The sequence below is a fragment of the Chelmon rostratus genome, chromosome 13, assembly GCF_017976325.1.
Source record: "Chelmon rostratus isolate fCheRos1 chromosome 13, fCheRos1.pri, whole genome shotgun sequence".
NCBI classification, from domain to species: domain Eukaryota; kingdom Metazoa; phylum Chordata; class Actinopteri; order Chaetodontiformes; family Chaetodontidae; genus Chelmon; species Chelmon rostratus.
Genome location: NC_055670.1, coordinates 13,618,832 through 13,642,025, shown reverse-complemented (window position 1 = coordinate 13,642,025; position 23,194 = coordinate 13,618,832). Strand labels below are relative to the sequence as shown.

The 23,194-nt window shown below is 44.5% G+C and overlaps 2 protein-coding genes across 2 annotated transcripts; one reads left to right on the top strand and one right to left on the bottom strand.

Annotated features, from left to right (window-relative positions):
- Positions 1 to 55: 55 nt before the first annotated feature.
- Positions 56 to 8,658, top strand: galnt3 (UDP-N-acetyl-alpha-D-galactosamine:polypeptide N-acetylgalactosaminyltransferase 3 (GalNAc-T3)). Its single transcript, XM_041950180.1, has 12 exons — positions 56 to 192; positions 670 to 942; positions 1,215 to 1,754; positions 2,515 to 2,687; positions 3,214 to 3,363; positions 3,544 to 3,778; positions 3,860 to 3,977; positions 4,133 to 4,333; positions 6,054 to 6,185; positions 6,412 to 6,513; positions 6,613 to 6,765; positions 6,866 to 8,658. Exons 3-12 carry the CDS (start codon positions 1,258 to 1,260, stop codon positions 6,977 to 6,979), a joined length of 1,875 nt encoding a protein of 624 aa, XP_041806114.1. The 5' UTR covers positions 56 to 192; positions 670 to 942; positions 1,215 to 1,257; the 3' UTR covers positions 6,980 to 8,658.
- A 2,254-nt stretch (positions 8,659 to 10,912) lies between these two features.
- csrnp3 (cysteine-serine-rich nuclear protein 3) lies at positions 10,913 to 15,930 on the bottom strand. The gene is made up of 4 exons (XM_041951383.1): positions 15,768 to 15,930; positions 12,747 to 13,006; positions 12,234 to 12,530; positions 10,913 to 12,043 (listed from the first exon to the last, which is right to left on the bottom strand). The coding sequence occupies exons 1-4, from the start codon at positions 15,928 to 15,930 to the stop codon at positions 10,913 to 10,915; spliced, it is 1,851 nt and encodes a 616-aa protein (XP_041807317.1).
- Between the last annotated feature and the right edge of the window lie 7,264 nt (positions 15,931 to 23,194).

The following is a 23,194-nucleotide window of genomic DNA, read 5'->3' as shown; positions in this document are numbered from 1 at the left end:
CGGGGAACACAGTCACTACAGATGGAGTCACTGTGCGAGTCAAAGGCAGAGGGGCTTCAAACTGGGCACCAGAGCAGGCTCCCCGCGGATGGAATCCGCGTCTTCGCCCCTTCCTCCCGCTCTTTATGAAGACCGTCCGCTGTGGAGAAACCTGGGAAACTCAAGGAGCAGATAAAACTGCAGAACCCGCTGGTGAGTGTCAGCTTTTTGTCGGCGAAAGCTTAGACGTGATCAATAAGAGAGTCCACGCGAAAAGGACGCGTAACTTTTCCAGATGCACCATGTGCGTTTTTAGCTCCTGGGTTTTACGCTCCGCGGTGTTTTCCCAGAGGGGCTGATTGGATGCGGTGGGCTGTGCTGCGCGTTCCTCCGGTATTTGTAACCCAGCAACTGTCCCAGTGAATGACCAGTTGAACAAATCCTGTTAATGACACCATTATTGAATTTGAGGAACACCGTGAAGAACAGTCCGCAATATCCCCGGACACTGAGTTACTGCAGACCACTTTAGAGGGTTTATCGAGAGGTTTGTCTCCACTGATGCTTGATTCAGCAGTGATTTTGGCTAATTCTGTTTAAAGAAGCAAACGGTGTCATCGTCAAACTTCTATTTTCTTCATTTCGGATCTCCTCTATTTGACGTTTTTAATTTCCCATCGTGTATTCCAGGTATGGAGCTTGACACGCAGAAGTCCCCTGTGCGCAAGCGCGCCGGCGCGTCTCCTCCCTCCACCTGAGAGGAGCGCACCTGGATCCAACGAGACGGAAGTTGAGCGAAGGCAGAAGGGGGAGCGAATCTTTTTGTCTGCGCCGAAAGTTTCTTCGGAGTTCAAGCAAACCGATTAAGTTGCTCTCCAGTAAAAGCAGGATGCCAGTCGTTGACTTTTACAGGCACAATTTAAATGGCTTTTCTAATCTAAACCTGTAGATCAGCGCCTCATGGTACGTGGTCTTTCTCTCTCTCTCTCTGTCTCTCTGAAGGAATCCAGATCAGTAGTTGTTTGCTGACTTCATAAGCTGATTTGTGAATATGTGAGTTTAGACAGCAGCAGACTTGCCTGTTTTTAGCTTCACTGGGAACATAAAAAGTAAAAACAGTTGCTTCAAAACATGTCACTGTAATGTCATTGTGTGAAATCGGTCTCTGCTGCCTGCTTTTTTTTGCTGACACCAGAGTTTTAGCCATCATTGAACATCTGGATATTATGTTGCAGCTGAATCCCAGTCCAAAGCCAGCCTGCTCTCCATTCAAGAAGGATGACATCTCTCCGCAGAGTGCTCCGAAGGCGACTGCACCCTGTTAAGCTGGTGATAGTGGCCCTTGTCTTTGTCACATTTGTGTTCTTCATACAATGGGAAGTGGGGAACCAGAGCCAGCAGGAGGACCCGTGGCTGAAGGAGATGGCGGTGAAGCGGGACTCCATGCTGGGCATGGTGATGGGGGCCGTCAATAACTTCAGGGACGCAATGCCAAAGATGCAGATCAGAGCTCCTGTTCGTCAGCAGGACAGTGCAGACAGCGTGTCCTGTCTGCCGGGACGCTACACAGCTGCAGAGCTCAGGCCAGCTCTGGAGCGGCCTCCCCAGAACCCTCTTGCTCCTGGAGCAGCCGGGAAGCCTTTCCACACGGACTCCCTGAGCCCCGAAGAGCAGAAGGAGAAGGAGAGGGGCGAAGAGAAACACTGCTTTAACCTGTACGCCAGCGACCGCATCTCCTTGAGCAGAGACCTGGGCGCAGACACGAGACCACCAGAGTATGCCAGTTTGTGCTATCTTTATGTTTAAAGCTAAAGCTGTGCAAAAAAAACCCTCATGTTAACTTAATTTTTCACTGAAAACATGCAAGAGAGCTCAAGAACATCACGCTGACCAAATAATGCTCAATTAATTTTCCAAATTAGTTTGATTTGGAAACAACATGTAATTGCACCACCTAGTGGGTGTGCATGCAGCTTTGGTGCTGTACAAGGAGTACTCTGGGTTAATGTACTGGCTCGTGATATAGCTTGAAGTCACACGCTGAAAAACACCCACACAGCTCACTGTAATACAGACGGGGACGAAGCAAAGCTGACTCTCGAAACCAAATACATTCATCATATTTGCTTTTTGCAGCTGATCTCAGGCAGAAACCACAGAGATGATTGTTCTGACTGGGACTTTGTTTCAGCATGCCTGCCCAGTTACTGTGGCCAGTTCAGAAGAGAAGCACAGTTGTGTTTGGCTAATTACATCCAAGTGCATGCAAGTCCAAGTACATGTCAGTAGGTAGTGAGTACGTGACACAGACATAAAGCCCGTCCGTGTATTGGCTATCTTTACTGGGGCGAATTACAAAGTCTCTCCCACTCTGATATGGCAGGTATTTCAAAGGCTGCCACACATGCGGTGTCACAGCAGAACTGGACACCCCACAGGGGAGAGTCTGCAGATGTAATAACTAGACTATTGTGCCACTCAGGAACTGTACCGGACAGTCAGATCTTTGTGCTCTTTTTTTCCTTGTCGCTGCAGATGTATTGAGCAAACCTTCAAGCGATGCCCCCCCTTGCCGACCACCAGTGTGATAATTGTGTTCCACAATGAGGCTTGGAGCACTCTGCTGAGGACGGTGTACAGCGTCCTCCACACCTCCCCTGCCGTCCTCCTCAAGGAGATCATCCTGGTGGACGACGCCAGCATGGATGGTAAAATTCAGCAGGGCCCTTCAGGACCGCCCTGCTCTCCTTTTGGGCTCGGTTTCATGCAGCTTGTTGGGTGGGCAGCTCTTCGGAGAGCTGCGGAACGCGCGGAGTGGGGCTGCTCCTGCCTCTGCTGTGGCCCGTGAAGTGGGTTACAACAGGAAGCGAGGCTGCTAGTGAATACTTTCCTAGGAGGAGTTAGCAGCGGTCGTGCTTAGAAATGAACCAGAGTTAGCTCTTGTAAATAGTAACTGATGTAGGAGGGAAACAACATGCTGGAGAGGAGAGAGGTTTCAGTCCATGTCACAGCATAAACTTGGTTATCTGTCAACAGCCATCCATGTTGACATGAAAGGAAGACAGCTTTGCTCTTCTTCATCTGTTTGAGTCTTGAGGGCTGTGATGATCTATTTATAACTTAAGCAATATCTGAGTCTTTAAGAAACTGTTTGTGTAAAAGACTGTGTAGTAGATTCACTCATGTTATTTAATGTTATTTCTAACTCACTCTGCGTCCAATGGATCCTTTCAGATGTGCTGAAGGACGAGCTGGACGAGTATTTGAAGCAGCTGAGCATCGTCCGCGTCGTCCGCCAGCGACAAAGGAAAGGACTCATCACGGCTCGGCTGCTGGGTGCCTCCGTCGCCACCGGTGACACGCTCACCTTTCTGGATGCCCACTGTTAGTTACTCAAACATCCAAACCAGTTTCATGATTGACACACCCTTACTTAAACACCCACAGCTCAACAGTCGTGTTTGCTCTTCCCTCGTCACGGCTTTACATTCCAAATTTAACCACTCGGTGGCTGTTGTTAAGAAAGATGTTGTGACACAGTGTCTGACTTGCGTGTGCTAACAGGTGAGTGCTTTAATGGATGGCTGGAGCCTCTGCTGGCCAGGATAGCAGAGAACTACACTGCAGTGGTGAGCCCTGATATAACCACTATTGATCTCAACACTTTTGAGTTCATGAAACCGTCCCCATATGGCCAGAACCACAACCGGGGCAACTTCGACTGGAGCCTGGCCTTCGGCTGGGAGAGTCTACCAGATCACGAGAAACACAGGAGGAAGGATGAAACATACCCTATCAAGTAATGCATAATTATGGAACATTAACCTTCATATAAAACTCTTGTTTCTTGTTGGAAATCATTAATAAAATCTCTCCATAGGACCCCCACATTTGCTGGTGGGCTCTTCTCCATCTCAAAAGAATATTTCTACCATATTGGAAGCTATGATGAAGAAATGGAAATCTGGGGCGGGGAGAACATTGAAATGTCATTCAGGGTAAGCTGTCACCATGCTGTCATTCTGGTTTTGAGATAGTTTTGCTGTTATGTTTGTTAACTTTTTTTTACCTGTTGCATCATCAGCGGCTGTAGAGGCGTGCCTAACTGCATGTCATTATGCATCTGTTTCCACTGTCTCCCATTAACCTGTAGGTGTGGCAGTGCGGCGGACAGCTGGAGATCATCCCCTGCTCAATTGTTGGCCACGTTTTCCGCACCAAGAGCCCCCACACCTTTCCCAAGGGCACGCAAGTGATTGCTCGTAACCAGGTGCGACTGGCGGAGGTCTGGATGGACGACTACAAGGAGATCTTTTACCGTCGTAACCAGCAGGCTGCGCAGTTAGTAAAAGACGTATGTACTGCTTCTGAATCCTGTGTGTCTTCTCCTGTGATCCCTTCAAATGCAACAAATTGTTCTGCAGCTTTCACTTCGACCTCTCATGGTCATATGTAAGTGGTTTTTAAGACCACTCATTATCTCCTCCCCCGCCAAGACAGGTTTGTGCAAATCCAGCTCACATACAACCAGCATTAAGTCTGATCATGACTTACTTAAAAATACTCTGCAGGGGGAAGCTGGGAGAACCATAGCGTCTTGTTGTTGTAATTCTCAGTGCACGGACTCTGTAAACATGAAACCTATTCTTTGAAATGGAGAGAACTAGGCTTGCTGTCAGGGGTTGAAAGCTGTTAACCGACAGGGAAGAAGAGGCCTGAAGGAAGTCAGCTCTGGTAAATGACAGGCTCTCAGCGTTTCCCAACATGTGGTCCCGCAGGTGCCATAAACAGTTCCCTCAGGGCTATACCTCACAGAGCGGGCCAGCCCTCTCCCGCCGGCTTCAAACAGACACGCCATCGTCAACGGCTTCAAGGAATCCACTGTAGCAGCGATCAGTGCGCACTAGTGTTAGCGGCATCCTCGTCATTATAGTAAGTGCTCTCATTATTCAAGAGCATGAGGTGCCTGCAGAGCCTTTTAAATGTGCCATTACACTTCAGTTTAAAAGGAACAGTGATCAAATACTTGTCTGCAGTTAATTGGTTAAATAAAGGAGTCATTAGAGCACCAGAATGCAGTCATTGCCTTCAGAAAAGTGAAGTGACAATGAAGTAAAATTTAAACGCAATTGAAAGGGGAACAATCTCATTTTCTTTGAGCTTTTGTAATGAAATCGTATATTTCACTCCTGTAATTGGATGACAGATTAGAGTGGAGCAGTACTGATGGTGAGGGAGATCAGTCAGGTGGTCCGCCACTTTGAAATGTCTCAACAGCTACTGGCTGGATTTTTATGAAAGTTGGTGCAGATGTTCATGGTGATCAAGAGGATGATCTGTGATGATTTTGGTGATGCCTGTTTTTTTTTTCTCTCTCTTACGGCATTATGAGGTTTCTTAATATCTCAATGACTATTGAATGAATTGCTGTGACATTTAGTAAAGACCATCAATGAATTGTAACAGCTTTTGTGATACCTTAACTTTTCCTCTAGCGCCACCATCAGGCCAAATGTTCGCTTTGTCCAGTACTTTGCTTTATGATCAAGTAACCGCTTAACTGATGACATTCCCATCAGCCTCAGCTGTACTGTAAGTTAAGCGCTTGTAAGCACATGCTAGCATGCTAACATACTAAACTAAAATGGTTAATGTGGTAAACTGTTTTCTTGCGTTCTAACATTAGCATTTAGCTCAAAATGTCGCTGTACCTAAGTACAACCTTACAGAGCAGCTAGCATGGCTGCATACTCCCTGCAGTCTCCTTGGTCTAATAGCGATCCACAAAACATTTTAGTGCTGAAGGTCCCTTTAATTCTTGCATGTCAGTGTGGATGGCAAACTTTACAGAAAGATTTGAAGTAACATTGTGAACGTGTGCTTCACAGTCTCTCCTTGGTGACCTTCTTCCTTACCTGACAGTGTTTTTGTTAGACCTCTCACAATGGAGGTCAGGGCTAAAAAGAGCATATCTGAAGTCAAGATGCAGCATCGTTTTTAGCCCTGCTGGTATCCAGCACGCCTGCAGCGTGTGAAATGAACTGCTTTGCTCCTCTGCCTGCATGTTTTAACAGAGGGCGTTCGGAGACATCTCCAGACGCGTGGACCTCCGTGCGCGGCTGCAGTGCAAAAGCTTCACGTGGTATTTGAAGAACGTTTATCCAGAAGTCTTCATGCCTGATCTCAACCCACTCCGCTTTGGCTCAGTAAGATCACACACCCCACCACCAGCTCTCCTCTTTCCAAACCTCTGAGTTCTGTCTCGCCACTGTGGGTTTCCACTTGGGATCTCCAGAGGGTACCGAGCAGTTCCAATTTGACACCACTGAAAGCACTCCAGAGACTTAAGTTGTTTGAACAGCTTGCACTGGATGTTAGTTTTTCATTTTGTTTCCTTTCACTGCTTTCCCCTTCCCTCCTCTTTCTCCGTAGGTGAAAAATGTCGGCAAAGACTCATGTCTGGATGCCGGAGAGAACAATGAGGGTGGGAAACAGCTGATCATGTATCCATGTCATGGACTAGGAGGAAACCAGGTCAGTTAGAAAATATGCATTCTATATCTGATTTCCAAAAATAAGATTTTAAACAGGGTGGTTGATGGCATTTTTTTTAATCTGTCTTCTTTGCTGTAGTATTTTGAGCACTCCACACATCAAGAGATTAGACACAACATTCAGAAGGAGCTATGTTTGCACGGGGCAGAGGGGGCTGTGAAGCTGGAGGACTGCCAGTATAAAGGCAGGAGCACATTTGTAGGAGCCGAGCAAAAATGGGAACTGAAGGATGTGAGTGTGGTCTTTTGGATTTTCTATGCACCGATTTGCAATTTCAGACACTCTGATTCTCTTTTTAGGCAGGTAATAGTTTTGTCTTCTCTTCATATAGAACCAGTTAATCTACATCCCAGGACGGAACATGTGCCTGACTGCCCGTCATGAGCATCCCTCTCTGGTCCCCTGCAACCCCTTGGACAGATACCAGCTCTGGCTCTTCGTCTGAGTCGTGCAAACTACCACTTCACAAAAATAGCCACTCTGTATGCATAGGCATACAAAGACACGAGTGTACTATACTGTATGCAGTTACCATGCAGTTTTTTATTTAGGTTATTGACATTGAGTTTTAATTTATTTTTATACATAGAAGAACTGAACTGGTGCTGCTGGGAAGTCTGGACTTTGGGAGAAACCACAGTGTGCCACTGCTGGAAGGAAGCATTGGAACAATGCTCCCAATCAGACTGTGAACTGAGCTTCTTGCAACGATGAAGATGCACTGTGTTGCCAAGTGCCTCCTTTGTGTTTGAGATGTTTTCACTACTCCAAGTCTTCACGAGCAACACATGCAGTATTAGGTATATAAAGCCAACACTGAACATTTTTCCAGTGAATCTAAAAAAAAAAAAAAAGAAGAAATCATGCAAAAAAAAAGAAATCCAGCCGATCATGTATCTTATAAACAAGGGGTTCCAGTTGGACATACAAAAACCCCAAGTGTTATGCACCAAAGAGACTAAAAGTGAAAACCTGAAACAAGTATGATGTTCATTGCCCCATTTTTAAAAAGATTTGTATTTTTAATGACGTAAAACCTCTTCTTTGCTACCGTCCAGTGCCTTTATGTAATTTTCTACTGGGTGGGTGGAGTGGTGGAGGGTTGGGTGATGGTGTGGTGGGATTGCTGCAGTTTTCTGCCCATGCAGAGTAATGGCTTCTATAGTAAGATCAGATCAGGGTTGGAGCTGATGCACTTGAATTCAATCATTTTATTGATTTTTTTTTTTCAAACTCTAAGAACAGAAAACATGTGCAACACAAATATTCTGTAATTTCTATACACTCAGTTGTCAGTTTATTCGGTGCACCTGGCGAAAAGTAATGCAGTCCAATACAGTAGCCCTGCATTAAATACTACCTACGTTCTGGTCATTTTGGAGGCTGTGGTTTGAGGTGCTGATAAATGCTGCATCACACTGAGAGGTGTTTCTAATATTATGTCAAATGCATTAATATCAGTGTGGGTAGAGTAATAGAAACCTCTACTACAGCGTCATACACTACAACAGCACCAAAGTGAACAAACAGCTGAATCAGCACGTCTTTACAACAGTTTGACCAAAAACTGAACATTACAACCCTAATGAAGGGAGGATTTACTGCAGGATTGTTGTGTTAGAGTGCATGAGTTACACTTAAAACTGTAACTGAGTGTAGAGACATGAAGAACGATCAGTTCGGACCTGCTGGTGAGATGTCCCTTAAATTACAGAGAGTTAGTTCTTAAGGTGTTCATTTCAAAATTGGCATTATTGACTAAAATGCATTTTAATGTGACCTACAACCATCATGACTGATTTTTCTGATGATGAAGCTTTTTAATTAGCGCAGTGTCTGTAATATTTCAACTGTCATGCTTTGGTGTTTATCAAAATGCAACAATGCACCGAAGGATCGCTGTTTGTTGATCAAATACCTGAAACTCTCCCTCTCCATCTAAGCAGGAGTCCACTAATGAATTTCTGGTGCAGGCACTAGTGTGTAGATGGCTGTGGAACATTGAAAAAGACTGAGGAACAGATCGAACGTGTGTGTTTGTCTAAAATGGAAACTGTATTGTTGTCAGACTGCTTTGGTATAAAGAGGTCTTATTTTTAGGTCAATAAATTCAGCTCGATTGTACAGAGGAGCCGCTTTGCCTCATTTCTCCCTGTGACCTGCAGAGGGCGCTTTGCACCAAGAAATCACTGAGCTGTACAACGTTGACTAACATTTTTAGCAATTTTAATTCAATTGACCATGTTAAAAATGAAACAACTGAGAATGAAGTTGGCTCTATCTACAGTTGGAAAACAAAACACACTGAAAAAAAAAAACATTTTGTGCAAAACGTATGCATTTCACAGAATAAGAATAAAAGAAATCAGGCACATGAAGCTTTACAACTCACAACCAGCATGAAACAAAAGTCAGTTTTAAGATAGTGAATCAATTTACTCAATACAGACTTTTAGTAAACCACAATAAATACACATTTCAATATATCATTCATAATAAATACTGGAAAATAAAACTCAAACACAAGATTTCTTGACTGGATGCAGCGTCCTTGTATCGAGCCTTCTCACACTGTATGCTTTGGCACAATTAATATGTACTATAGGCCATGTTGATGCCACTGATTGCCTGAAAGCAGTCTGTACACTTCCTTTGTACCACCGAGGTGGCACGAGGGGTCCCAGCTACTCGACGGTCACACGGACCCACCAGGACTCCAGTACTGACCCTTTTGATTAGAAAAGACGGGCAGATATTTGCAAGCGTGGAAGAGGGGCAAATATCTGTACTCATGCAGGAGCAAAGAATTTCAGCAACATGTTACAGTAATTCTATTCACTAAATTATTGCAGTCCTCCAATTGTTGAGCGGTCACTCCAATTTCCTTTTTGCCAGCGATTTTATAAATATGTGTTAAAAGGTTATTTACAGATTTTTGGTTAAAAAAAATCATCCTGTAAAGTCATTTTCAATGGCTCACGAGTCACTGTGTAGCTGTTAATTACTGATATGACTCATGTTTGATAATAAGCCTTGATTGTCAACCTTGAACACTTGTTTCCCCCATATACAATTATTAAAACTGCAGAATATTCTATTTTTTAACTAACGGTGCTTTATTTACGATATTAAGTACCATGACAGTCAATTTAAAGTAATCTCAGTCCACTTTGCTGAGGATTTTCTCGAAAGGGGAACGCCTGTTATTAACAGCCCTCAAACTATTGCACGAAACACTTCAACAGAACAAACTGACATCATTCTTGGATCCACATAAATAAATATCTCAGTTATTAGACAGTGGAATGTATCTCATAGAGCATTCAAAAACAAAAAATCCAATAACCAGTTCATTTATGAAAATTGACACATTAGTTTGGGTCAATATTTTGTCTCCGGGACTTTTAATGGAGATTGGTTACTGATGGTTTTCAAATGAACTCTATTCGCTAATTTAATGATAAAGATCTGTTCTTCTTATACTTTTGGAGATATGACAAAGTGCTACTTTATTAATATCCCTGTATCAATGAAATGCTTCAAAGAATAAATCTAAATTTGTGGTGGCACCTGCAAATTATGTTCTTCTAAGAGTGAACAGTGAGGACAAAATAAAAAGTGAGGGGCCGTCATGTTCGACCGTTCAAGTGTTTATGAGTTAAAACCAACTGCATGCCACTGGGCCCCCACACATAAGTGCAAAAGGCTCATTTCTGACATTTTATGCTATTGATATTGTATTCCAAACATACAAATAAGAATTCAGGCTTTTTCATGCTTTTCAAAACCATAGAAAAAGCATATAATACTGACAAAAAGAAGAAGAGAAATGTACATTATGTATACAACACATTTTCATATAAAACAATGGCATTTTTTTCTCTAAATGTTACTGAGACTCCCAAAAACAGCATGCGTATTGTTATCAAAACATTTACAATATATACGTATACACGTAATTCAGAAACAATAAATAAACTGACGATAAACTTTTTTTTGCACATTTGACACATACAGTAGACATAGAAAAGTTCCATCTACAGTACAATATCTGCTTAAAACTAGAACTTTACATCTGAAATTACAAGATACATTGCACAGCGTGACATAACTGATGTTTGAAGTGTTGCGGATGCGTTCCACGCTGTAAACCTGCAGGAACCCCCCCCCCGGGAGCGAATCATTCCTCGGAAACATTTCCATCCTGAACGTATGGCTTTATGGTTACAGATGAAAAAGTACTACGGTGCTGTAAATTGCTTTGAAATTTAAGGTCAGATAATGCAAAAAGGCCATCATTATGTTCCCTTTAAATGCCACTTGGTCAGGCTGAAGTTAAGACGTAATAATGAAAGAACACTTTGAAAGGTGAGGCCCTCTAAATGGCTGTGACCTCGGGGCAATGGTCTGGTAAAGGGAGGGTCTTCGTATTGTTTGCTAGTAAGGTCAGGTCAGAATGTCCATTGACGCTGGACTCTTGCTGCGGCTGCTCAGCTGTCATACATGAGCTGTGGCCGCTGTAGGGACCCTGGGTGTTATTGTTCAGGTAGTTTTGAAACTGTGCCTGGTTCTGGTTGTCAGGCTGCTCCGCGAACGCCGCTTTGGGGGACGCCTTCTTCTCCTGATCGGGCGTGTAGCAGGTCACGGGGGCGGCGGGAGCACCGTTCGTCAGAGCAAAATGGTGACTCGCCGCGTACTGTTCCTCGGCCTGATTCGAGTAGTCTGTGTACTGCTCAGCAGACATGTTGAACGGCCCTTCGGCCGTGCCGGCGTTGCTTGTGCTGACCGGATCTTGAAACGGTAAGGCTTCCCCGTAGGGTTTACTGGGTTGGCTGGACTGATAGTACTCAGCCGAAGAAGAGTTCATTAAGTAAGTGTTTCCGTTCATGTGGTTATCATGCGCCACGGAGCCGTCGCTGTAGCACAGCACAGAGGACAAGGGGACCACTTCAGTGTGAGACACTGCCGGGGTTGTCATGTCCTCCTGAAAGTTCTCAGACTTCTCCTCATCCTCATCGTCCTCCTCCTCGTCCTCGGAGTCGCTGTTAGCTAAGCTCTGCGTGCTGGAGTCGGACAGCCCGCTGCAAACGCTGCTGCTATCCTCCTCATCCTCCTCGTCGTCTTCGTTCTCCTCCTCCTCTTCTTCCTCCTCCTCCTCCTCCTCCTCGTCTTCTTCGTCTTCTTCCTCGTCGTCGTCGTCCAGCGGCTCCTCCATCTCGTCTGCGGCCTGCAGGTGCATGCTGGCCGTCTGCGGAACAGCGTCCGACAGAGAGTACTCCAACCTGTGCTGGGACTGAACGAGAGGGTTTCCGCTTCCCAGGTCGTTGGATTCGCTATGGTAACCGTTGGTGGGGGACGCCTGCTGCTGCTCGCGACTCTTCTCCAGCTCCAGCTTCATTATGGTGTGCAAGAAATGGGTCCGAACACGGATGGGATTAAACTCCACTCTCCCTGTTGAATTGCTGCAGCCCTCTTTTGTGCAGCCACATGGGAATGACATACGGTCCACCTGAGGAAGACATAGCATTTACTGTGCCATTCATTTCATTTCAAGCAGATGGCCTGTCTGATGCGATCAGGACACGAAGTGCTTTCTTTAACACACAGTATCAGTCACCGATCCCTGCACCTTCTCGTTAAATGTGCTGAACTGCTCTCTGTTTACAAAAGCTGAGAGACATACGCGTCATGGGATTTACCTGGCACTTGATCCCCGCGATGCTGCAGGCACAGGTCTCCGGGTCACAGAAGACTCTGCAGTCACAGCCGCAGTCCTCTCTGGACATCCGGATAGCTCGCAGTTCGTGTTTCTCTTCCACGTCAATCTTCTTCACCCCAGAGGAGCGCAGCAGTGCACGGCGCTTTTTAGTGGTAAGAGGCTGCAGGAAGAAGTACTCGTCCACCTCGGTGTTGTCCAGGTCGATGTCGTCGTCGGAGATGTCCTCTGCCGTGAGCGTGTTGGCCTCCTCGGACTCCACCGTGCCGTTCTTAGTCAGCTGAAAACAAGAGGGAATCACACCCGGGCCATTTTTATCGAGGCAAGGGAACAAAAGGCCAAGACAAAGCAGTGTTTTAAACAAAGAATCTTTCAAACCACAGCTGCTAATTCTTTACATGTTTGATTCTGATACTGAATACTTGAATACTTGATACTGAATAAAGCTCATAAAATCCTTTGCAGAGAAAGGTCTGTCACATAGCGAAGCATTTACCTTGAGTTTGATTGAGTTGAGTTTCTCCTCCTTCAGGTGATCTCTGAGCATGTCTCTGTGGATCCTCTCCTGCTCCAGGGCAAATTCGCCCAGGGAGTACTGCCTGATCCAGCTGTGCCTGTTGGACATGCCCAGCGTGCTGCCTCCCTGGCTGGGCACGCTGGTGAAGCCCTGCCGCCGGCTGAAGTAGTACACCGTCACGTTCTCGAAATGCACCCTCCGCGTCCGCAGGCGCTTCTCTCTTTTCAATATCGAGTCAGCTGCAAGGGGAAACGGGAATCATCGCATGTAGCACTTTTTTAAACATGTCATCTTGGTTGTAGAGTGTTTTTGACAATTCATTAATCCAATGTGGAAAGAATTAAAAGACTGCACTGCAACGCACTGCGTGAAGAACAGTTTCTTTTTAACATTTATATGTTCTGTCATGTTGGAACAGAACTGTTTTATAGCCATGTCAAGCCTGTTATGGTAAAATGTGGGACAGAGTATTGTCCTTAGACACCTGAAATACGAGGAATTCTTTCTTGCCAGCTTTACAGCGAGCTTCTACGTATCTTAGCACAGCTTTGTAGGGAAGGATTTCATCCCAGCTCCGTGCTTGCGCTCGGCATGCGAGTCCTCAGTGTGTCTTTTTAAGGAGAGCTCTCCGAGCGGGAGGGGAGAGAAGAGGGCAACAGTGGAGCATAAATAATCCCCTGCCTGGCCCAGCGATGAAGAGCGCTGGTTCACAGAAGCAGCGTTCCCAGCGTTCACCCCATATCAGACGGACAGGACAAATAGAAACCATCTGGTCCCGACTGCTCTCCACCCCACGCGAGAGGGACAATGCCTTTCATTACAGATGTAGAGCTGTCAGACGGAGGGTACCGAGCAGAGCTGAGCCTCATTATGAAATGCAAACAGCTATCACCTTGTTTTAGGTGTCAAAGCAGCGAACAGATGTTAAGTCCATGTAATCAGCTTTTTTGAGGGTGTCTATATAAAAGCCTACAAGAAAAAAAAAAAAACAATATCTCACAGGTATTTTTCACAGTTTTGCAAGCTATTATCATCAAGTGTTCCTCTGGCCTGACGGTTTCTCAATTGATCCAAAAAACAAACACACTACACACGTTCTTCCTCTCCATAACAGAACAACACCTGATGATTTTTTTAGAAATTGTAAATTTAAATTGCATTTTCAGTCCAAAGTAACGTCCTCATATTGCTTCTTCTGTCCAACCAACAGTTCAAAACCCAAAGACTCTTCATTTACATTTACAGCAGCAGAAATTCTTACATTTAAGATGCTGGAACCAGCAAATGTTTGACATTTTTGCTTGAAAAAAACAAAACGATGAATCTATTATCAAAATAGTTGGCCATTAATTTTCTTTCAATTGACTAATGCATTAATCGGCTGATAGTTGCAGCTCTTGTTTCATCCCTCTGCCAAGACAGCCAATCTGTACATTCACACGTCACTTCACAGGGGGACGTCGTCTTATTGCACAGCTCCCTTGTTGCTGTTAGCTACCAGCAGCTGCTGCTGACACACTGGCCGAGCCCAGCCACTAGGAACGCAGCACCCTACTTAAGTCTCGCTACCGGGGGGGGGGGGTCCTGTCACCGGTCTGCATGTCATCCACACAGATTAAAAAAAACAATCATCAAAACACACATTTAGAGTTGACTTTAATCAAAGCTAAAGTAGGCAAATTGCGCACACAGACACACGCACATGCAGACAGACTCCTTTCTGCGGCATAATTAAGATTTATTTGTCACCAGGTATCTGGATGCTTTCATAATCCCTGAGAAGGATTAATAAACTACAACTGTATTATCTATTTCACTCACACACTACCTCATCTCTCAGACATTAGGATTCACGCGTGCATGTCTTATTTATTAGTGATGACTTCAGTGTGAATCCTTTAATACAAAGTCAGTTCAAGCTGAGCTGTTGTCCAAAACGGTGGAATCTCTCAGTAGCGGACCTCGTTTGAAGCATTTATATATTACAAAGCAAAGCACAGAGTCTCAGTCGTGACCTTATGTTGGTGAACCAAAACTAGCTTTGCACATCAGCAGCTGTTGCCCCATTTTACTGGATTTACATCCAGCTCTTGTTAAGACATATTTAATCTTTGCTACAGATAAAACAGCTAATTGACAGAGAATCAATCTCCAGCTATTCTGATAAATGTTTAATTGTAAGGCATTTTTCAAGCTGAAGTCCATTTGATGGTTTCAGCTTCTGTGTGTGAAGATCTGTATCTTTTCTGTTTTGAATTATAATAAACTGAATATTGTTTAAGGCCTGAGGACATTGTGACATGGCATTTTTCACAACTAGACATTTTACAGATGGAACGATTAATTGATAAATCAAGGAAATAATCAAATGTAATATCTGTCAATAATGAAAATCTCATTGTCTGTGTGTGCATTTGCTTGTCGCTTAGTTTATGCAAACATTAAAACATACCATCCCCTCCTCAAAAAATAATGACAACAATAATAATAATGCTATTAATAATGAGATGATAACTACTATAATAATGAAGTGTTCTTAGAGAGTGGTTCATGTACATGTACAGTGCCAACAGCGTTGCACGCACACGCACGCAGCTTGAGACTACATCAGCTCATTCATCTGGCTGAGCCTGTACACTAATGCTGTTCTTAATGAGGGAGGCAGCCTGTGCATCATTCCCCTATATTACAGCACGAGGCTCCTAGCATCTCTCAGCCTCCTCTCCTCTCCTCTCTGCACAGCTATGACTGTGAATTCATATTCCCCTCCCTTATCAACAGACATGCGGATCTGTTTTCGTTTGACCTGCATCCTGCATTGATTTTAAGCTACAAAATCAGCCCGTCTCTGACTGTTATTCCCATCTTGATTAAAAATCCCCTTCCAGCACTTTAGCTTTGTTTTCCTTGAGATGAAATGATGACATTAATCTTACTGTCAATAGCACACGTTAGCCACACTTAGCACAATGGATGAATTTAAAAGGCACGGGCACTCACGGGTGAAAGGGCCTGAGGCGGAGGGGTTGACACTGTCACTGCTATCCCCACTCTCACTGCAGGAGACCTCATCATCAGACTCCCGCAAGGAAGAGCACGGGGAGGAGGAGGCTTCCACCTCCTCAAATTTCCTTTTCAGTATTCCACTCATGGCCCGCCGCATCTGCACCTGAAACCGAAAGACAGCAGAGGGGCCACACATTATTTAATATCCAGTTTAGGGCCTTCATAATCCTCAGTACACTCAATTAGCAATGAGACCCAGACTCTCCCCCTCCTCCCTTCACATGCACATACAATCTCTCCTGCTGCTATCCCAGCTCCCAGGCGTTCCCTGGGCGATTGATCACCTTGGCACAAAGGAGCTGAGATGGAAGGAGAATGCCGCTAATTACATACTACGTCAGGAGTGAACAGGAAGTTCGTTCCACTGTCTTTGATTGAGAGGCTGCAGAAAAAAGAGACTGGAGCAACTTGTCGGTCAAGGCAAAGGTAAATTCTGCACAGTTCTATGTTATTGCATTTAATTGGTGATTTTAAAAAAATCATGGCTTGCTCAGTGATTTGTACATATATCACACATTGTGTGGTGCTGGAGGAGGAATAGGTGGAACTGTTGATGGCAAAGTGAGTGACATCCTGTGATATGTAATGAGCTTCTGTTAGGTCAGACGCTTCCTACAGAAAAAAAAACAAGGAAAAGCTTCAGGTGGATGCAGCTACAGTCACAGCAGAGCAGAGGGAAAAATCCATACTGTGACGGGCTATAATGTGCCTTATAATCTGCCACAGTCAATAATCATGTATCATAAAACACTGCACATACAGTGTAATTGCAAAAATGGACTGAGAGATGATATCGCTGCTACAGACCTTGGGGTGATAACTGTGCAGGTGCAGCTAAATGTTTGTGGTTACTGCACTTCATACAGAGGCTGTTGTAACAGAAGTGCTATGGACCACTTCAATGTCAACTGAGAGGGGCCATTAACTCCCTCTGACTGATGATGCAATTAGACAAATAAACAAGAACAAGCTCAGTCAACTACACTAAAACTAATCAGCATTACACTGGAACTGGCTCTAATAACCACTGCATTGTAACTGTCAAACAATATCTTACTTTGAGTCCAGCTTTTTCCCTTTGAATAACATCCGGCCATTATTCTTCAAAGGGTAATGGATTGTAATACTGCAGGACTTATTTAATCTCAATCACTATTCGCAGTATCAGACGCTGCTGAAAATGTATTCTGTTAATGCACTAAGCCGAGTAGCTGTGTGTTCCCCGTTTTAACAGCAGCAGCTGGAACGTCATGTCACATTTCAAAATAAGCCCAATAACACAACAGTGCTGCTGTAGCACAGCGAGGCTTGCTATGACTGGCAGCTTTTCCCTCACTGCTTTCTTTCTTGGAAACTGGAATCAGTAAAGACAGCATGCATCTTCACCCAGTCCCACTCTGTCTATCTGCCAGAGCAGCTTGTGGGGGAGTTCCATTCACAGACAGCCACAGTGTTTCATCTGGGCTCTGCTATCGAGTCATTACAGATGCAAATGCTGCCTGAGAGACACGCCGCCTGAGAGAAAGAGGTGCAAACCAGAGAGGGCTAGCGCTGCCAGCGAGAGGGTCATTGTTCCCAGGAGGCTGTGCTTGTTCAGCACGGTGACATGGCACCACCAGCATTTGGAGAACCTCCAGAGTCAACAACTCTACCTACACCTAAGGAATGCGAGGCATCCTGGGAGAGTGGAGGAGAGAGGAGTCTGTCAAGGCAGCCGCACTGAAAAGATTTCTTTTCAGAAAGAATGGATGTTAATTTGGAAGTGAGGCTGTATCCTGAGCACGAGCTGTTTCAGATTGCGTAAAGCCAATAACCGCGCAGGCTGAAAGGAAACCATCAACCTACTTCCTCCTCTGAATGTTTGACACAACATAATGATATTAACTAATTAACTAATCCTGAAATATATCAAATTAGCCGAGTGAGATTCAAAATGTTGATTGGCAGAAGCTGCTGATTTCACATCAAAACGGCGAGGAAACATATTTATTTCACAACCCACTTCATCTGTAGGCAAACTGGAGTGGAAATTTCCACCAGAAATGACCTGTGCAATTTTAGACCATTTCGTACTGAGGGTCCTAATTAGATACCATTGTTGGAAACCTATTTGTATGCTTAGCCCTCAGCTGATGCTGCACCAGGCTTTGATGCCAAAAATGGTTTCCATGGAGATTCTAATGTACTCTCTCAACTAATGCTTTCTCATGTGGCAGCGTCTCCAGCATTACATACTGTATATAATGGTTCTTCACACTGAAACGCCAGTATTAGAGCAAAGGAAGTTAGTATCTAAGCACATGATGTTTATGCATTTATCACAGTTCCCCTCTCAGATTAATGCATTACTGCTCCATTTGCTTTTGGTTATGACGGCATGAAAAGTTCAAATCTCGCCACTGGATGGGCATGACATCATAAGTCACAGAGCTGTGGCTGATCGAGAGTGAATATCTTTCATCGTGGCTAAATGAAAACCAGAGACTGTTGCTCCTCTCCAACAGCTCTTTCTTTGTCTTCACTGTTGCCTTACCACTAATCATGGCTGGGTAGCACACACTATGGTACAAGGGAGAAAATCCCAGAGAAAATAATGCAGCAAAATCCAGCTTGGAAAGCCCCTCCCTGTGTTTGCCTCCCTGTGCACACACATCAACTGTGGAAACCAACTCTTGTCCTTAATCAACAGCGCTCACGGCACTGTAGCACACTTGCATTCTGAACACAATTATTTTCCCCCCTCGTCATTCACAAGGTTCCCACAATCACAATGAATCGATGTGACAACACAAGGCTCAGAACACTCATCCCGAGTGATGCCAACGAGCCTGTGGCATCTGGAGCGAGTCATGACACATCAGTCCTACGATGACCAGACCACAGTTTTCTGTGTGCCGGCCCTCACAGGAACGACTGACCTGTATCCACTGGCAAGACTGTGACTCCTTTCACCTCTTCTTACAGCAGCACAGCCACACACTCATAAATGTGGCTATTCAAAAAAAAATAAAAAGCTGAAACATGATGAATGAAGAGGTTCCCATTTTGTTTCAGTCCACTGACTTGCAGCGACCCCTGAGCTCCACGGGCATGAGAAAAAAGGTGCAGGAGTGTGAGAGAGACTTGTAATTTTCCAGCTCTGACTGCACTGTTGGTACCATATGCTTTATTGTTGCAAGACGACAGTCTTTCTCACTTTAACTCCCTGTCTGTCACTGTGTTCCTCTCTTCCTCTCTCTCTCTCTCTCTCTCTCTCTCTCTTTGGCCACACAAAGGCTCATTAGCTGCAGCCGGCTGAAAGGCAGGAGCCTGACTGGAGCAGAGTGGAGCAGAGCAGAGGCAGCCTGTGAGATCACATGGGTGGGATGTCTGAGAGAGAGAGAGTCAGGCGTGCCTCTGCTCCTGCTGTCTGCAGATATTTTTACCAACATGAGCTGGGGAAGGGGAGGGGGGAGGAGGAGGAGGCAGAGGTATGGAGGGGGGGTCAGACAGAGGGAGAAAGACAGAATGTTGGAGAAATGGATAAGGGGGGGCATATGGGAGATGCAGGGCAGTGGGAAAAGGGGGTGGGGGGTAGAACAGAGATGCAGAGAGGAGGGGATTCGGGGGGAATAGTAAAGGGGAGGGGGAGAATGAGGAAGAGGTGGAGTGAGAGAGAGCGGGGAGGTGGAAGGGATAGAGAGGGGCAAAGAAAGGGAAAAAGGGAAACATCTAATGCCAAGAACAGCAGAATAGTGTATGAGAGAGCAAAACAAAAGCTTACATGACTTATAAAGACAAACAATCCAGGGTGGATTGAATTTAATGACTGAACATCACACACTGTTTATATAAAAACGCTGGCAACCATCCAGCTGCAAAGTGGCTGTGTGCAGAAAATTAGCCAGAGAGTCACATACCTGCACGAGGTCGACAAGAGAATATCAACATGTACCACCTCATCCACAGGAAATGAGATTTGTCAGCACCGTAGTGAATGTGGTCCCAACACTTCCTACGTCAGGAAGTTCTGCAGAAGAGTCAGTGGGGCCTCAGCCTGTGCAGTCAGGGGGCCATTATATCATTCTCTCATTCGGTCGGGCCGTATGTCAACATGAAGGCTCCTGCACTTCCTCGTACAGGACAGCGTCAAGCCTGGAGGAGTTTTATAGCTGGCACAGTGTTACAGTCTTTACAAAGAGACTGCTTCTGAGCACAAACACTGCATACAACACAGGAGGTAAGAATAGTATAGTTAGCAACAATGCTACTCAGCATCCACTCAAAGCCTTTCATTTGAATTTTTAATGACTCTTAAGTGGACACGATTCAAATCCACTGGCTGTTTATGCAACGTCTGTTAAAGTCAACATTTACTGACAATCACATGTGAAAGCATTTGCGCAGTTTCTTTGCAACTTCGAGCAAAACAAATGAGATTCGACCCTGCAATGCTCCGCATCCTCGCCGGTGTCCTCACTGAACCTCGCCTTGGCAGTACTGCACTCCTCCTCCATCCCTCTCGCTGTAACGCCGCACACAGCGTCTCTCTCTTGTGTAGTCTGTAACATCACCCAGCCACAGTCTGAGAGGCATCAGCAAGCATCAGTAAGTTCATTTAGTCCTGTGCCTTTGAAGATCCTCATAGATGTGAATCACAGCTTTAGCAACAGTGAGAGGTTACCCTGTGCAGTGTAAATTCAGCAGCAGTAGTAGTAGTAGTGGCGGTGGTGGTAGTGGGAATAGTGTATCATTTAAGGGTTTATATCCCTTCTAAGAGCGACTTTGGCTTCTGAGATGGCTCCTTTACAAAATGCGGTCTGCACACAGGAAGCCAGTGGAAGTGAACTGACTGTCCTCTGACAGACTCTGCTGAGCACTCAGAGATTACACTTGGCAATTATGGCTGAATCAGAAGCACGCTAACACAACTGCAGCAGCAACAAGATACACACACTATACCTACAGGGGGTAGACACAACAACAGGAACACCTGTTCAGACCAACACAGCCCAGGAAAAACACTTCTCATTTATTTTGTCCACCGTCTCTGTGTGTGTCTGACTCCATACATACTGCATACAGCATTGTCCATTGTCCGGATTGTCTCCAGCCACTGTAGATCAATGCTACTCTGATCTAACTTATCAGACTAATCAAAGTCTGATGTCCTCATCATCATACCTCTAATCCAAATGACAGGTCTGTTCATATCACAGTTAATTTCTCTCTCTCTCTCCATTAAAAGACCCTGCAATCAAAAGGACTCAGTCATACTAATAGGTCTGCTGGATCACTGGGGTCGAGTTCTAGACTGCCAGGTAAGGGTGTAAGGCTAAGCTGCTATCTCTATCTTTGCTTGAACATCTGCATTCATGGGTAGGCATAAACCAATCTGTGTGTTAAACTAAATGGTATTGACATTTTCATACTTAACATGAGTTTAAATGAATGAAACATCCATTTTAACACATTCATTTTTTTTAAGCTTTATAGCTTCTGAATGAAGTGTCCAGACTAAACCCTGGCTGCCATTCTAACAATACTAAATACTTCCAAACAAGCAGGTTTAATAACAAAACAACATTAACTCATGAACAGGCTGGTAAATACAAGTGTTGCAAGAATCATTGAATACTTCTGCTGCAAGGTTTACTGCTTACAATGATCTAAAAACATCCACTTAGTGAATAAAGAAATAAGAATGGCACCAATCTGGATGACATGGGTGCATTTCATGTCTTGCATCTGTGTTCAGCTACATTCTGTACTCTGTGTTAATGCCCTTTACTCTTCTAATGTCAGAATTCTTCTGTGCATTTTCAATAAAAATGACTTTGCTCACTAAAATGAAATTAAAGGTTGAAGTTTCGCTGTAAAAATAACTATAAAGAGAGCGTAATGTGATAATGCATGAACAATACATTTGTTTTTTGAAACTGTTTGTCTTTCTGATCTCTTCTTCTGCAACCTTTGATGAAACGTGTTCTTAGATGACCTCATCTGCATTCCTTTAATGATTCATCCGTGAGCATCACACATACAGTATATACTTACTTATTACATAGAGATGCAAAACATAAGCTGGAGAGATGGCATTTGTTCCACCATTGCACCAGCGATGGTGACCTATATTTGCTCCGACTTTCAAGAGGCTTTCCTATTTCAATGGAGGAAATTGAAAACAGCTGGCAAAAATAAACAAAGACAAGGTTTAGAATTATTCATTTGTGTACCCATACTGTAATTGAGGTCATATGCAAAAGACCTGCCCAACTCCCACTGTAACAGATGAAAGGTAATTTCTAAAATATGTTTTTAATGACATCTAAAAACAGAGGCATATTGTTAAGAACAGAAAAGCAAATAAAGAAGTGTTTGTTATTTCTCCCAGCAAATACTGTATATATGCGAGTACAAAATATGGGTTGATTTGACATGTTTTTTTGTTTTTTGATCTGCACAAGATGACCAAAGTGGAAGTGGTAGAGGAATTATTTAACAGCGCTTGACTTTTGTGTTAACTCTGACACATGCACGACCTGCAATGGCTATTTCCACTGTCCTCTGCACAGCATTAGTGCTACAGCACCTTTGGAGGGAGTGCATGAGTTATTAAGTGTAAAAGCATCGTTACATCAACCTGGACTGTCTGGACAACATATCAGCAGCTGTTCAGCAGCGGCCATGAATCAAAACATGAGCGAACCAAGGATGAATCATTGCACCCGCCCTGCTTATCACCTTCATCACACCAATTACATTATCCATCTCCACACCCAACACCACCATGTCACAGCGATGGTATTTGAACATATCAAATACCATACAGAACAGATGGCAGGCTCTTCCACCTGTATAGATTCAACTCCAAAGGCAAGGGTCTCCTTCAGGAGTCCATCGGCCACCCACTGCAGCTCCAGGATGAAGCTGCAGCCTGCAGATCATGATCCACCATCACTGAGAACAAGTGGGATCTGTAGTGCACCCATTGTGCATTCAAGGCATAAAAGACACTTGGCCTGGCCAAAACAATTAAGTAGATAAGAGTTCCAGACTGTGCCACAACCCACACATGTATGTACCATAGACCACTTTGCCTACATTGGAAGAACAGACACCTGAGAGCCATGCAAAATTCATACCAGCGCAGCTTCCTGACGATCACGGCCATCCGTTAGGAAAGAGATCCACAAATGTTAGCATGTAAGAGGACACAAATATTTACTGGAGTTCTGCTACACTCAATAAACACCAGCTGGGACTGACTGACCATGTAGTTATAATGTCTGACTAAACTCGTCTACATACTGGCTAACAGGCACCTCCGTAATAAAGACAGTGTTAAAGGGCAACGTCAGGATCGACCACAGAATGTTCCA

Coding starts and splice junctions, on each gene's coding strand:
- galnt3 (XM_041950180.1), top strand. CDS start 1,258: ATGACATCTCTCCGCAGAGTGCTCCGAAGGCGACTGCACCCTGTTAAG. Junction 2,688..3,213: donor GGACGACGCCAGCATGGATG/GTAAAATTCAGC, acceptor GGATCCTTTCAG/ATGTGCTGAAGGACGAGCTG. Junction 6,514..6,612: donor ATGGACTAGGAGGAAACCAG/GTCAGTTAGAAA, acceptor TCTTTGCTGTAG/TATTTTGAGCACTCCACACA.
- csrnp3 (XM_041951383.1), bottom strand. CDS start 15,930: ATGCGGCGGGCCATGAGTGGAATACTGAAAAGGAAATTTGAGGAGGTG. Junction 13,007..15,767: donor CGCCTCAGGCCCTTTCACCC/GTGAGTGCCCGT, acceptor TTCCCCTTGCAG/CTGACTCGATATTGAAAAGA. Junction 12,044..12,233: donor TCGCGGGGATCAAGTGCCAG/GTAAATCCCATG, acceptor TGTCTTCCTCAG/GTGGACCGTATGTCATTCCC.